The following is a 16,437-nucleotide window of genomic DNA, read 5'->3' as shown; positions in this document are numbered from 1 at the left end:
CGGATCTGAACATGTTTGTCTTTGTGGGCTCCATCACCGCAGCGCTACACTTCAGCCGCCGCTAAAACGCACATAATCTCCGTTTGTGACGCGGAGTGTCTTGGATTAAGTCGAGGAGCACACCCCGGAGGAGACTGAGATGTGTTTTGCTGGGCTGTACAGACCAGCTGTCTGGATTGTAGCAGGTTCACTGGAGGATGAGACACGGCTGTGAGGCTGAGAGGTCTGTGCGCTGGAGATGAAGGAGAAGAAGAAAAGGAAGAAAAGGCAACATGAATTTGATTCATTTAAAGCACCAGTGGACGCGTGTTGATGGGATTACTGTTGGATGGTGTGAGTGAGCTGCTGTCGGTGTTCGACAGTCACTTGATTTGGGAATAGTCTCTGTGACGCTGCGTCGATGGCAAATTCAAGCGAGTTCGCTGAGAGCAGCGCGTCCTTCCAGAGCTACGCCTCTGCTGTCCCCGCGGTGAAGCTGGCTTCTCTGGGTCTGATCATGGCTGTGAGCCTATTAGGAAACATGGCTCTGTGCGCACTGCTGCTGAAGGACAGCTCGCTGCACCGGGCTCCTTACTATTTCCTGCTGGACCTGTGTGTGTCTGACGTGCTGCGCTCCATCATGTGCTTCCCTTTCGTCATGGCCTCCATCGGCAGCGCCGGCTCGTGGCCCTACACAGTGCTCAGCTGTAAGATGGTGGCATTTGCCTCTGTGCTTTTCTGTTTTCACGTCGCCTTCCTCCTTTTCTGCGTCAGCGTCACGCGTTATATGGCCATTGCGCACCATCGCTTTTACTCTAAGCGCATGAACCTGTGCACGTGTGTGGCGGTCATCTGCATGGTGTGGACTCTGTCTGTGGCCATGGCATTTCCCCCCGTGTTCGATGTGGGCACGTATAAGTTCATCCGTGAGGAGGAGCAGTGCACTTTTGAGCACCGCTACCTTAAGTCCAATGACACTCTTGGGTTCATGCTGATGCTGGCTGTCATCGTGGGCACCACTCATGTGGTGTATGTGAAGATGCTCTGCTTCGTCTATGATCACAGAAAAATGAAACCAGCCCAGTTGGTTCCGGCCATCAGTCAGAACTGGACCTTTCATGGCCCCGGGGCCACGGGCCAGGCCGCCGCCAACTGGATCGCAGGGTTTGGTCGTGGCCCCACTCCGCCCACTCTGGTGGGCATCAGACAGGCCACACACCAGGCCAGCAGGAGACTGCTGGTGCTGGATGAGTTCAAGATGGAAAAGCGCATTGGCAGGATGTATTACATGATCACTCTGACGTTCTTGCTCATGTGGGCGCCCTACATCAGTGCCTGTTTCCTGAGGATATTTGTGAAAGGTGCGTCAGTGCCACCCCTGTACCTCGCAGCAGCAGTGTGGATGAGCTTTGCTCAGGCTGGGGCCACCCCCATCATAAGTTTTATGTTCAACAGAGAGCTGAGGAGGGCCCTCAGAGCCTGCCTCCCCTGCTGCCTGGCCTCACAGACCCCCATGGAGCCATACTATGCCATCTGAACCAGCCTAATGCCACCTCCCTGAAGTGTCATTCTGATGTTTACAGACACATTCATGCACATGCAGTTTGAAGAGTTTATCAATCCTGTTTCATTTCCTCACATCAAATTTAAACATTTGATTGAAATCTCCAATAATTATCTAAATAATCATAAAACAATCCAAATACTATTCCAATAGTTATTTTGTAAAAAAAAAATAAAAAATAAATAATAATAATAATACATTTGTAAAGACAAATATGACATAAATAGATCTTAAATGTCAGATCTGCTTTAGAGCTGTAAAAGCTTTATCTCATTCACTGGAGATGGGGTTTGTCACTCCAGTTTTTCAGAATGTATTAAAACTGACTGATTCTGGAGGCTGAATTTATGTTTATTTATAATCTGTATATTTATATTATTTAAATAGCTATAAATTCATAATTTACAGTGTTAATGTGATTTTGAGGGATAAGGTTGTCTGCATGCACCTCCTGACAGCTCAAGTGTAGGACATGGCCACATGCATCTTGTTTGAGCATTACAGCTCCCATAATGCATTTCACCTTAAGTTCAAACTCTACTTTTAGGATTGTACACCATTTATTACATCAGCGTATTACATTGTTTTATAAAACAGCTTTTAAAAGTGCGTTGCTTTACATCTACTGTATATCAGTGGGCAAACAGACCATGTGGTGTATTATTTTAGACATTAAGAATCATTCAATGTTACACATATTGTCCCTGATTTTCTTTAGTTAAGAAACTGCTCCATTTGTGCCAATCTGTGACACTCTGACCTGACACAGTCATGTTTGTGGCATAATGTATTATCTTAGTTCATTCAATGGTCTTATCCGTTTAGTGCCACATAGACCTCATCAAAGGCGTTATTATTATTATTATTATTATTATTATTATTATTATTATTATTATTATTATTATTATTATTATGCCTCAAAGTACTGTCCATGCCATGTCCCACTCTTGACACTAAATGATTCTATTCAGTATTACTGTATCTACATTGTTATTTTTTCATTGTATATTTTTCTGTATTTTAACAGACACCAACTTTAAATGGCCAGCAGACTCCAGAGTTGCACGGCTAATGCAACCTTGGAAATGTAAATTGGTGCTTTTGTACTGAGCAAATAAACCAAAACAGTAAAATGACATTGTTGTTGTTCTTCAGTGCATCTTTTCATTGATTAAATGTCCCTTTTAAATCATGTTAAGATCAGTTTGTTACTGGTGTATGTTTTTGATATCTCTGGATTTGTTCTGTTTGAAACTGAATCATATCAGAATGTGTTTTACTCACAGCAAAAATGTGAAAATGTCATCAAGTTCATTAATCCCATGGGTTTGGTGGTGACTATCTACAAACTCTAATAAGCACTTAGCAGAAAAGTGACACTGTGTTTTTCCTCAAGATGTGGAGAAAAAGTTTCAGCTACTTTAGCCTCTCCATTCATCTAATGATTAGCTGTGGTCACATTTAGTGTGAGTAAACTTTATTACATAGACCACTGTGAAGGTTAGGACTTTGAAAGATTCAAGACCATATGCCACAATATAATTTACCTTAATTAACAATAACCTCATTCCAAACAAAACACACATCAGTATCAATCATTAAACTGACTGACCAGCACAGATGGAATGATTTTCAGAGAGTACAATACATTACAGTAAGTTACAAAAGTAATATCAAAAGCTTGTTTAAAAAGGGAGGGTTTATTAAAAAAATAAATAAAAATCATTTGTCAGAGCTCAAAGACACAAATAAATAAAAGTGATAAAGCTTCACAGTCACAACATCACTCAGTTGGATTTTTTCCTTTAAAATATTGATTGATTTTGGGCTTGTATTATGCACAATTTTGTATGCAACACATGCTTCACAAAAAGCTGTAATGACAATGTAGTTTCCTAATTCATCCAGAATTCTGATCCCAAATCCGTTTGATAATTTAAAATCCGTGTGTGAATTACATTACATAATAATTACAATACTGTCATAAAAAGGCATGATATTGATTATCATGTGTCTAACTCGTCAAACTTCTCACATCTTGGTTACACCTGCCCCGGGACTGTCCCACATAAGCCTCTTAGGACCCGTCTGTGGCTGCTGGTCGCTGTGAGCAGATGGATGACCAGTCCTCCTTTTCACTGGACACATCTCATTATGGCTCTGGGCTCTGAAGCGCTCGGCTGACAGTGATGGATGCCTTCAATGTCCCAGCTTTCCTTATGTTGTGAAGGTGAACGTGACAAAGGAGCTGCGTGCCCTTGAAATTAAAAGGCTATTAAAATGCTTTCAGAGACTGTCTATCTGAACAGCTCCAGAGTGAGAAGGACAGGTAAGAGGGAAGAGTCGTGCCTGAAATATACCATGTGTCACAGTTGGAGATATATTTGCGCGAGAGAAGCATTACAAATGTGCACGTTTAATGGTATAAGCTTTTCATATCCACTCGGTTAACATTAATATGCAGTTCCAAGAAGATTCAAGAACGTGTATTTCATTATATTGTAGTGTATTTTATATTAATAACAAATATCTAACAGAAGAATTGACAAATGTTGAACCTGATTCTTATGAGGCTTGACCTGACTTCACACCAAAAAACAGGTCACACATTCTAATATTTGGTTGTTCCACCTTTAACTTTGATTACGTCACTCATTCGCTGTGGCATTGTTTCGATTTCGCTTCTGCAACGTCACAAGATTTATTTCCATCCAGTGTTACGTTAATTTTCCACCAAGATGTTGCATTGATGATGGTCGAGTCTGACGCTGCACAAAGCCTTAAGATTCTCAATGGGGTTAAGGTCTGGACTCTGTGGTGGACAATCCATGTGTGAAAATGATGTCTCATGCTCCTGATCCACTCTTTCACAATTTGAGCCCGATGAATCCTGGCATTGTCATCTTGAAATATGCCCGTGTCATCAGGGAAGAAAAAATCCATTGATGGAATAACCTGGTCATTCAGTATATTCAGGTGTCAGCTGACCTCATTCTGCTGCTGAACCTCGATCGGACCAACTGCAGCAACCTCAACCTGTTTGCTTAGTTAAATCCAGGTGGTGACTTTTTTTTTTTTGGGGTGGCAGTGAACATCAGGGGGCGACACTGGCTCTGGCTTGGTGGCTCATTCCCAAAAGATGAAGGTCAGTGGATCAATTTCAGCTTTCAAGTTCTGTCATTGTGTTCGAATGTGGTATAAGTGAGCGATTTGTATGTGTTTTGTATTTGTTTTATATACATTGCACATCTTTAAATAAATCAATCAATCAATCAATCACTTTTTTGATGATAAAAAGTATGAAAAACTAGGTCATCCAAATCCTATAAACGACTGCTTACTGCACGATGCGTCTGGAGCACATGAGCGTATATACTTTACTAACTTGAAGTAGCTTTATGTAGCCTGTACTTCCTGTCATTTCTCAAAAACGTGTTAAAAATGTGGGTTGATGAGGTCCAGAATGAAGGTGTTTGCAATTAGTTAAAGGTCACGCCTCACAATGAAACAACCTCGCTTTCACGGACACGCCGTTCAATAGATTCAATTTGACACATTTTGAAGAAAAAAATTTTTATTAACCGTTTCAAGGTAACGTTTTGCCGAACATTGTAAGGTCATAGCAAAAAAAAAATAAAAAAAAAACTCTTTAGTGTTACTCTTTCAATTGTCATATCATTCTTTTGTTGATTGAATCTGTGAAAGTTCATTAAAAAGTCTTCAATATTTGGTACAATTTCATGACATTTATTTTCAACGCCCAGTACATTTTTGAGTGGTATTTGCCAACATTTAAAATACTCTGTAATTCACTGTCAGAGGTAGTAGTCTGGGTAATTATAAGGCGACAAACATTTCGATTTCCCGTCGTCTAAGGTGATACACACGAGGTTGGACACACAGGGGCATGTGTGGTGGAGTCTTTTACCCGAATATGGAATCTGCAAGAGCAAAACACCAAAGATACAGTAGGTAAATTAAACCGGATGAACAAAAAGATGGTTTATTGTTGAATGGTCTGACTTTATGGCTCAGCGGGTGGCACTCGTCTCCCTCGTGGCCCATGGGGGTGCACATACGGAGGCTGCGGATCCACAAACTCATGGCGCAGCACATGCCCTCTCCACACTGGGAGTCCTTCTCACAGGCCTGAAATACATCACATTTAGTCATTTTGCATTTGAAATATTATTTTTTTTGTAAGTTTAATGCTTTGTATGCTTTGTTTTACTGTAGTGTAATAGCAAAGTTACAGGCAGTGATTCAATGCAACATAAAATAAGACTTCTGGCTGCAAAATCTACAGCTATGGCTTATTTTTATTCATTTATTTAGTTTGTTTAGATCCTCATTAGCATCTGGAGAGCGCTCCGTCAGCTGCTATCCTCAGTGTCATTCATTCACTGTAATTCACGCAATTCACATTTAGATTGACAGGGTTTTAACTCAAAAAATCAATTTATAATATTCTTTTTGAAATGTATTTACCTCGTGGAGCTTCATTTGATTTTGTTGGGTTGTTATGTGCAGCAATAATAAATAATATGCAGTGAATTAAGTAAAAACATACTAAAATGAGTTAAAATACAGCTACAACTTGCGACTTGGACTGTGGGGTGGTGGGTTTTAAAGGCAGTTTTGATAAAATAGTGATGAACAGGAGTATGTCATGACAAATACAAATACTTTTATGTTTTATGGCGGCTTGACACAATGGTCACACAACTGTCAATGTGATTCAGACTGAAAAAAATGACATATGTGATTTAAATGTATATAAAAGTATCAGTATTAGTGTTTAATCTGGAAAAAGGGACAATTTCATTCCCTCTTTTCATTCATTTTTAACTAAATACTGAAATAACAATGTATAAATGGAGTTTTTGATGACATGCACATAATATTAGGCTATTTTTATATTTCCTACTGTGATTTTTATGTAAGAATTATATTAATAAATAAAAACAAATTGTGATTCCAGCTAAACGTAATAAAAAAACTGTAAAATTGTAAAAGTTGTGAGGTCTAGCGTCTCTAAAAAGCTCCACTTACCCCTGTAATCACTGCTGAGGATCCATCAGACACCAGTAAAAGAGAAAGGAGCAGCATGAAGAAGGACCTCATGATGGTGAGGCGCACTGGCACTGTAGGACCCTCCTGGGTGAGTGCTGGAAATGCCACTACTTGCTGCATGTGTCGCTCTCCAAAGACCTCCAAACTCCAGAGCAGAGGGCTGTCCGGAGCTTATAAAGCCACCGTGACTCACTCGCACCAGCAACGCCAAATGAAATCGGTAAAAGATCAACACTTTAAGTCCATGTGTTTGACTCTCCGGTGCTGCATCACTCGTCTCTGCGCCCCATGTGCACTCTGGTATATTCCTGCGTCACTTTGTCCATTCACAACTCAAGGCCACACTTTTGAAAATGTTCATTCAAAGAGCGAGTCGTATCTACACAATTATAATCCCGAAAGGAACAACATGGAACAGGGTGTTCATCAGGGTGTGCAGAGTGATCAAAGTATGCACTGATATTTATTATGTCGCTCATGCTGTGGATTCTCCTCACATTCAAATACTCGGAATTACACTTTTTCAGTACTACATGCCTGTTCTCATGTGGTTAAGGATCTTGGCCCAAACTCTGTCACTTTCAGTATAGATATTCAAACAATTTGTGCACACTCAGATGTATGTTCAAATATACTAAAGGGTTACAGCTAAAAAAAATAAACAAAAACTCTCAGCCCCAGATTCACATGTGTAAAAGTCTGAAACCCACTGCAGACTGCACTAAACCAGTGATTCTCTGCAGTCCCTGAGAGCAGGATTAAAGCTTCTGAGCTGCTCTGTCAAATGACAAAAGAACACAGAAAAAACATGTGACCAAAGTCTGAGAGTTTTGATGGCAACATTCAGGGGATTGATCAGTTTTGAATGAAAAACTACATTTTGCTGAGGTAAAATTGAGTTTAGGAAAACTGTAACCCTGTGTGAGATTCTGTGAGCTGTTTTGCAAATGTCTGTTTTCAAAACAACAGAATCATTTCCAGAGGAAAAGCACAAACAAAATAAACAATTCTGCAACATAGAGAAGATTGAATGTTTGAAGTGGCTGGTGGGTTTTGCTGCTGCACAATCTGTAACATGGACTTCAAACTATGTCTTGGGTTTTCTTTCAAGAAATGTTCTTTTGTTTTATTGGCTGCCTTCATTATAATATATTCTTTAAGTATATCTGCCATTTAATCATAGAAATAAAACAGTAGCTGTGCGGCTGTAGCATCAGAGCAGGTCCATCAGAAATGTGCAAACTGACAGAGGAAACTGAGTCACTGCTTTCCACGCACCGCACATCATTGACCCACAACTCCACGGCTCATTCAAAGGAGACAAACTCAACATTTGAAATTATATTTTAGCAATAACAGCGCGGCACACTGAATGTATTTTTACACAGGATTTCATACTCGATTCAAATGTAATGTAACCAGCTGCTTGTATTATAAAGTCACACTGAACACAGATAGTCTTATATGAAGGGTGCATATTCTCAGGGTTTGTCATTGTTGCTACACATTTGTTGAATCATTCACAATTTGGAGGCATAAAAAAAAGAAACGTTGTTAGTCAAATCCTTCAACAAAGAAAAAAACAGTGACATGGACGTCATATTAGGAAAAGAATTACCAAACTCTGAGGAGTCAGATTATTATGTACTGACATTATGATAGACTTCCAGCACAGTAAAGACGCACCATGTCCTTTAGTGGACACATCCTGTGTGTCGTAGACGTCAGGTGACTGATGCTAAAGTAAAGTTGTCATTGACAGTCCGTGTAATAACTGAGCACTGCACATACAAAAACTGAAGGACACAGGGATCAGCTGTGGATCGTGTCCCTAAAAAGAAAAAATCTGAACACTTCATTCAAGGTTTTGAAGTTTGGAATGAAATTTTAATGAAATAGCAACAGTAGATCTGGCCCAAAATGTCCACATGTTATATAAAGAAGATGATATTGTGCTTTTGTGTGCTATATAGTTATAATCTATGACACCTAAGGACCATTATGTTATGTTTTGGACATTTTAAATCGCAATATTGATTTATGCTGTGGAATCCTCTGTATGATTAAGGAAATAAAATTGGAGAACTAAGCGATGAAAACAGGGTTAGATCAGACGTGTTTAATACAGGAGAATAAAGATTACAACCGCGTTCACTGGATTGGTGAACTGCTCCTCCGCCTTTTACCTGGTTGGCTGCAGGATTTGTGGGGCACCTCTACACCTGTCCAGTCCTGTCTCACCTGCAGCCACCTCCCTCTGTTTAAGTCTACCTGCCTCTGTGATCAGTGCTTCATTTTGTCTCTGAGTCTTATTTAATTTGCTTGTCAGTTGTGTGCCTCTGTGTCTAACTTTATGTGCTTGAGACACTAGTGTAGTTCTGTTTTTGAGTCCCTTGTTATTTTGTCGCTCAGTTCTGTTTGTAGGTTTATTTCTGGAGACTGATACTTTGATATTGTGTTATTTGTCCCCTACTTTTGCCGTGTCCCAATTCAACGCTGCACCCTTCGAAGGACCCGGCCGACGAAGGGCGCTCCTCCGTGGATCGCAAAGGCCGTGCCGTCACGTCGCCTAGTAACCGTGATGGCTGCTGACTCCATTTTCTCCCATAGAAAAAGTGACAAGTGGTGCATGATGGGATATAGAAGTGCACAAAGTCTGCTCGGATGCACGCTTTGTTCACCCCCCGATCTCCATGGAAACACAAGGCACGTTTGTCGGCCACACTCATGGGGTGCATGAAATGGGACAGGCCAAATTGCGCCGGAAGTGATGTAAGTGCCCTTCAAATGCAGCAAACAAAATGTGCAGCCGTTGAATTGGGACACAGCATTTCTCATTCGTTTTTCTTCTCTTTTTTTTTGAGATACTAAACTATTTTTTCTGTTAAACCTGCAACTGTTGGTTTCTATACTTTACATTCTTTTGTTTACACATTTGCATTAATATTTTAGACCACTTTTGTTACTTTTTACAATCGTGTTCATTAAATTACTACTTTATTTTCCCGTGTTCTATCTGGTTTCATTTCCTCCCTGACCCTTACCCAGATGGGTCACAACACATGCATAAATCACTCAAAAAAACAACTTCCAGTGGGTAAATGAGAAAGTTAGATTAGGTTTGGATAGTTTAATTGGCATTGGCAGTTAAAAACGCATTGGAAAAAGATGTTCAAGAAGCTCGGATGCATTAAAAACACATAAAACATTAATTATCTCAAATATTAGGCGCTGCATTAAAGTCCAAAGTGCATTGTTCAAGCTTATGAAAGTACATATAACGCATTTTTGTGATGTTTTATTTTCAGTACTCTTGCATCATCAGTAATTCGTTCCATATTCTGCGTCCTAGTTGGTGTCGATTCAAACATCTGTCCAAGGCCGTGCAGTAGATGGACAAACACTTGTTATTTCGTTTTTTCCTGAAGGACCTGCTCCCTCATGCTAATCACAAAAGTATCATGACAGTAAACATGTTTTGAGTCACAGCTGTACTTGGATCGTGGATCACAGTGGAATATTGTGCGCTGTTGTTTCATTGTTTAGATGAAAACAGTTTTATAACAGGTGGGATGTGCTGTATCGTCAATAAAGGTTCTGTATGTGCTTTTCTGATATAATGAAAGGGAAGATTGCACAATGTTTTTACAATAGAGCAGCTTCAGGTGACCTCACAACTTCCTAAATACCAGATTGGGGGCTGGCGAAATAAATATGTGTTTTAGGGTCAAATTACCAATAGAATAAATCAGGTTCAACATTTACCAATTCATATTGCGCAAGAAGATACAATATAATCAATTTTGGAATATCAAAAAGTGCCGATTACCCCCAAAATCTGTCATGTTTCTGGGTCATTACTGATAAATATTTTTGAAAAACCTCTACATTAATTATTTAGCATCTTTACGTCTCCATTGGTTTAACATTAGTCTAACTTAAAACTCTGATGTGTGATGTCCCGTCCTGAGCTCTGTGGGGAAAACTGGCTGTTGTCTCCCATTTGGTAAAATGACAACATCACATTCAAGAATCTGAACAGTACCAATTGAAAGACTTGTCTGTGTAAATTTAATTAAATAGTTTTGAACTATGAGACTATGTCATCAGATTCCAATTACCCTCAAAATAAAAGGTGCTGTCCTCACCGTGATGATGGGCAGACGTGAAATATGCCGGGGAGACAGGACATAGACAGGAATGCTCCTCTGGCTATTTTCATGTCTTTTTTCATTTTATACTAATCGTATTTTTAGAATTATAATTTCCACTTTGAGCCTCATCTATTATTCAGCCATGGTGCCTGTTACCTTCACCCTCTTTTTATTTATATGATTCATTATCCTTTCATTTCAGAAATGAAAACTAAATTGAAGTTCTCAAATTCACAGACTATTCTGAAAACCAGTCTTTGTAAAATAATTTGAAGTGTCCTGAGTGGACCTGTGTGGATGATGATGACACTCAGCCACACTTCAGCTGTTTATTGACACGATGTGACATGATAAAGATGTAACACAACATGATGTAACATGATAAAGATGTAACACAACATGACGTAACATGATAATAAAGTAACACAACATGATGTAACATTAATATTATGTATTAAGCTTCCATCCATCCATTTTACTCTTATCCGGGGCCAGGTCACGGGGGCAGCAGTCTAAGCAAGGACTCCCAGACTTCCCTCACCCCAGGCACGTCCTCCAGCTCCTCCGGTGGGACCCCAAGGTGTTCCCAGGCCAGCCAAGAGACATAGACCTGAGTCTTTCCCAGGGCCTCCTCCCGGTGGGACATGCCCAAAACACCTCCCTAGTGCAGCATCCAGGTGTATTAAGCTGAAGCATGGTTAATAATAATAGTTAAAATATATGTTTGCAAATCTAAAGTTTCTGAAAAATAGCTGCTTGAAATTCATGTTTTGCTTTGTTTTTTCACGTTTCTCTGTTTCTGGACACTGTCACTGATGATTTTTTATTTCTTCAGAAGGTAATAGCAGCTTTTTTGATGTTTTCTTTTTAATCTTTTTTGATGATTTTAAATAATTTGAATGGTTTTGGACTAAATTGGTCAAGTAAAATTTCCTTGAAAAACAAAAAATGTAGCATGCAGGTAAATTGTTCGAAAAATGAATGAATTGCTGTTGTCTGGTGTGAAAGCTCCAGTTTCCTGAGACTATGGCAACACGAGGGGATCAAAAATATGCTGAGCACTAACTCACTGCATCTCACTCACGGCCTTGTGCACAGGACTGATATCAGAAGAGAAAATAATTCGTAACCTTGGTGCTTATTTGAAAGGGGTCCTTGCTTTATATTGATGGGGAAAACAGTTTTTTCTAGTATATGTCATTTTGTCTTGAATTGATATGTTCATGTTCGTGCTCTATACCATAGATAAGGCCAAGAGCAAATTAATAAATGAAATTAAATGAGAATGGGACATATATTTTATAACAGAGCACCCTGAAGCCTAAATATGTACTGCAGCTGTGCCCGTCTGACAGTGAGAAATATGCACCCAGACAAACAGTGGAGCACAAAGAGAAAGTTGTGACAGGTTTATTTTAGTATCTGCTCTTAACGCTACCGAGGCACTGGGCTAAAAATGGCCGGGATGTGAATAGCACTAGCCTGCATCTTATCTGACGGGAATCCATAGATCTGACATGGCAGAATGTCACAGAGGCATCACAGGGAAATGTTGTCTTGGTGATGGAGGGATCAGGGAGTTCAGAAGAGGTATTTTATCATTTTAAAGGACTGGTCGTGTTTGGTGTATTAAGGCGGTAGGGCGTATTTGCAACTGTCAGATTCCTATCCCCTGCTTATCCAGTTTCTTCAGTGGTTATGTTTATATTCACACAAAAAATCTGATCGTTATCTAATTTCTAGAGTTATTACATATGTGAAATGTCATGTAAACAGTGACATGTAATGTGAGCACTCTGATTGTGAGGTTTTGATGAGGAAAATTATGCAAACAAGGTTACTTTCAAATTAGTCGTACCATGTCTTCAAAAAACAGCTACGGTAAAAATCCATTAATTAACTGCCACATGTCATCAAGTGATTTATGATCAGATTTGTAATTGTGAAGGAAGTGATTCCAGACCAGGTTGAGAGTTGAAAGAAGTTTATCTGATCAGGTGAATGAAGTTGCAGACAGCAGGTACATGTGTGAGTTACATGACTAAGGAGCCATGCAGTAATGCAGTACTTATACCCCGAGAAAGGTACTATCTGTAGAAAGCTAGTCCTATTTACATACTGTCTGTACAAGGCCATAAATGTACCATTAGCGGTTTACATGAAAGTAGAATACGTCACTAAAAAGATCCTTACAGTCACCTCAATGTTTGTAACACACAGTATTCAACACAAGGTTTAAGAGTAAAGTAATTAAACAAAAAATCATGCTTTCAAGATCTAATTATTGTTTTGTTTTTTTTGTTTCAGTTTCTTCTAGGGCAGGAGTCGGCAACTTTTAACCCCCAAAGAGCCATATGGACCCAGTTTCCACAGAATAGAAAACACTTAGAGCCGTAAATACTTTTCGACACCTAAAATGAAGATAACACTGTATATATTGTTTTGTTTTTTTTACCTTTATGCTTGGTATAAACAAGTATAGTATTTGCAAAATATCTGAATAAATACTGTATTTATTAGATTGTTAATGGGACTTCTGCTCCTGACCCTCTGCACAGCATCTGCGTCTGTCGGGGCTGAAGTCACTTTCATCTTTACACAGGACTGTGAGCTGTCGCCTGTGAGGCCTGAGCGCTGTTTGTTTTTAACATAGTTCATGGTGGAGAATAGCGGCTCACATACATATGTGGATGTGAAGATCAACAGGACTCCAAATGCAGATTTCTTCATGTTTATGTAGATGTTGGGGATGGGTACACCGGCTTCTGTGAGTGTGATGCTTAAGCGATGAAAAATTTAAAAAATATAATTTTAATATTTCAAGATCACAATATTATTCCAATTTAGAACTAGAATTTAAAAAAGAATTAACACAATCAAATACACTTCAATTAACTACTTATAATTCATTTTCCCAAGCCACGCGGAGCCGCAGTATAAGGATGAAAGAGTCACATGTGGCTCCGGAGCCACGTGTTGCTGATTCCTAGTCTTGGGGCTTTTTGGAGCAAAGCAACAAAGCACAGTACACATAATAACTGACACTGCTTTCTTTACATTTTAAGACCTTTTCAAGTTGAAACATTAAAAAAGAGAAAAACACACTTGTACTTCTGTGAGTGGGGTTATCTTTGCAATAAGCTTTCATCACAAAGAATCCATTATGAAAACATAGCACAGTTGAACCCTTTTTGTTACTGCTGATTCTACAGAGATGTTTCAAGGACTTTCTGTTTCAAAGGTGCCAGTCCTTCTCCATCTTAGCGTGGGCAGTGGACTTCCTCTGCTCGTCTGACTTACACAATACACTCAGGCTGAACAGAGAAATGATGCGAAAAGGAAAAAACAAGAAAGTCATGAAAGAGTCTTACAGCTTTCTGGGTCCTAAATAGAAGATATGTGTATTAATTGTTACACATAATATACTTCAATCACCGTGTCGCCTTTAATTATGCTTAAAATGCTACACTCACCAAAAAAACATAGGCCTGGCACGATAATAACAGACTGAAGTGCGATATATTACTGTAGAACACGTGTCAAACTCAAGGCCCGAAGGTCAAATGCAGCCCGCCACGTCATTATATTTGGCCCGCGAGAAGATAAATTCAAAGGCATTTTAAAATAAGTCTATACTGTTTTAATGTGTGCACTGACAATAAACTAATGAGATTTTCCCAGCAAGTGGAACTGAGAAATATTTACAAATAATCATCACAAAATGTTCATAAAGAGGAAAATTGTTGGCATGGAAGAAAGTTGGAAGGAAGAAAAGTGAAGGTGAACACAAGTTTGTGCTTTGAGGAGAAAAACTTGTATGTTTTTTGTGTTTGTGTGTGGTCAGTACAATCTATGTCGACATTTTGACACCAAACACGGAGCTAAGTACGCAAAAGTTAGTCTGCAAGAAAAACAATAAATTGTCCAATAATTAAAAGGCTGTAAAAGGCCGAATTTGAAGCAGAGCTGAAGGTCTGTGAGCAGGTGTGTCCCGACTAGATACACATTAAAATGTCAGTTTATCAAAGAAACCGTTATTTAACAAGTTAAAAAGTAATTACATTTATTTTACATGACATTCGCTTACATTTAGTGATATTTACACTGTCGCAGTTACATCTGGCCCTTGATGGCGGCCATTTTGCTGATGTGGCCCTCGGTGAAAATGAGTTTGACGCCCCTGCTGTAGAAAATAGACGATAACCCACTTACACAAAGAAAAACTGCCTGTGACAAATATTTATCACCAAAAATATTGTTCAATTTACCATTTACCGAAAGCCCGCATAGTGCATAGTTTATTGCGACTGGCCTAGATGGAGCAGAGATCAAGTTTTTCTAGCAATGTCTGTCATCAGGAAAATTATGAACCAAATGGGTAACCTGTATGGCTGCACCTTCCCACCACGAGGTAAGTGGATCTGGGTAAATATGTGAACTGCCCTCATGAATAACATTATATAATTTGAACAGATGTGAATCCGTGTCAATGGATCTGACTGTATTTTTGTATTATGTTTAAGTATTTTAGACTGACCCTGGGCAATAACATCCACATCCATAAACGTGCAATGCAAAAGTTTCATGTTTTCCGTACACTCAGCGTCCTCCACATCGCCCCTACTCGCACATTGCTACTGCTACACAAAAGCATCATCCAGTCCATTCTACTCTACTGTTCCTCCTGTTTTTACGCCGTGTTGTCAGTCTACAACAACTTCAAACTCCTTATGTACGTCACGCCCAAGATAAAGTTTGTGTAATCCCTCAGTCGTCCAGGTACGATCCATAATAAAAGAAAAATTTTAATCTGACAACTGGACAACTGGACACTTTTGTTCAGTTGACAGATTTGAATGTTTCTTTACTATTCAAGATAATCCACTGCCCGACACCAAACATCTCAGAACTGTACAACAAAAGCCCCCACACACGACCAATACCTGCTGTTTTATTCACACCATCCACTGCAGCACAAACTTGGAGTTATTTGAACATTACAACACAGGGATCAAGTGGTTCCTACAAACTCAGAGGGAAAAGTGACAGAACAACATGTGGAGAAAATCCTATCTGCTTGTGTATATCCAAAATGGACCTTCAGTAGATCTAAGCTAAAAAACAGGACAAAAGAATCAGAACCTAGAAGAAAATGTGTAACTATTCCCTCTTCCCTGGTGTGTCTTAAAAGCTTCAGATGATTTTCAGACAGCATCTAACAGTTTATTTCAAACCTACAAACACTTTAAGACAGAAACTGGTTCACCCAAAGGACAAAACCCTGAGACACAAACAAGGCAATGTGGTCTACTCCATTCAGTGTAGAGAAGAGCGCAGTGAGCGTTATCCTGGAGAAACAAAACAGCCACTTCATAAAAAATTGTACCAACACTGTCGCAAGAGCAGCTCAGGACCCCAGTCTGCTGTACATCTCCATCTCAAAGCCACTAACCACTACTTTGATAATGACGTACAGATCTTAGTCAAAGAAAATTAATGGTGAACAGGAATGGGGGGTTTAAACATCATTTATCTTCTGTTTATAACTCCATCCAAAACAGGGAAAACAATGGCCAGTATGCTAATAGGTCTGAGCGCACAAATTAGGGGCCAGAACAATAATGTAAAATGTGACTCAGAGACAATTCACAGACAGAAACTGTAAAG

The 16,437-nt window shown here is 39.4% G+C and overlaps 2 protein-coding genes across 2 annotated transcripts; one reads left to right on the top strand and one right to left on the bottom strand.

The window, feature by feature from the left end:
- The first annotated feature begins 283 nt into the window (after positions 1 to 283).
- Positions 284 to 1,516, top strand: gpr27 (G protein-coupled receptor 27). Its single transcript, XM_033966635.2, has one exon. It carries the CDS (start codon positions 401 to 403, stop codon positions 1,514 to 1,516), a length of 1,116 nt encoding a protein of 371 aa, XP_033822526.1. The 5' UTR covers positions 284 to 400.
- A 3,842-nt stretch (positions 1,517 to 5,358) lies between these two features.
- prok2 (prokineticin 2) lies at positions 5,359 to 6,941 on the bottom strand. The gene is made up of 3 exons (XM_033966637.2): positions 6,596 to 6,941; positions 5,567 to 5,692; positions 5,359 to 5,484 (listed from the first exon to the last, which is right to left on the bottom strand). Exons 1-3 carry the CDS (start codon positions 6,734 to 6,736, stop codon positions 5,359 to 5,361), a joined length of 393 nt encoding a protein of 130 aa, XP_033822528.2. The 5' UTR covers positions 6,737 to 6,941.
- Between the last annotated feature and the right edge of the window lie 9,496 nt (positions 6,942 to 16,437).

This window comes from Periophthalmus magnuspinnatus, chromosome 5 (genome assembly GCF_009829125.3).
Source record: "Periophthalmus magnuspinnatus isolate fPerMag1 chromosome 5, fPerMag1.2.pri, whole genome shotgun sequence".
Classification (NCBI taxonomy): Eukaryota; Metazoa; Chordata; class Actinopteri; order Gobiiformes; family Gobiidae; genus Periophthalmus; species Periophthalmus magnuspinnatus.
Note: the sequence above shows the minus strand (reverse complement) of the source record. Positions and strands in the feature narration are given on the sequence as shown.

Bases quoted from the DNA above. Each gene is read 5' to 3' on its own strand.
- prok2 (XM_033966637.2), bottom strand. From the start codon at position 6,736: ATGCAGCAAGTAGTGGCATTTCCAGCACTCACCCAGGAGGGTCCTACA. The intron at 5,693-6,595 runs GTAAGTGGAGCT...GATGTATTTCAG, and splicing joins CCTCAGCAGTGATTACAGGG to GCCTGTGAGAAGGACTCCCA. The intron at 5,485-5,566 runs GTCAGACCATTC...TTGCTCTTGCAG, and splicing joins GCCACCCGCTGAGCCATAAA to ATTCCATATTCGGGTAAAAG.
- gpr27 (XM_033966635.2), top strand. From the start codon at position 401: ATGGCAAATTCAAGCGAGTTCGCTGAGAGCAGCGCGTCCTTCCAGAGC.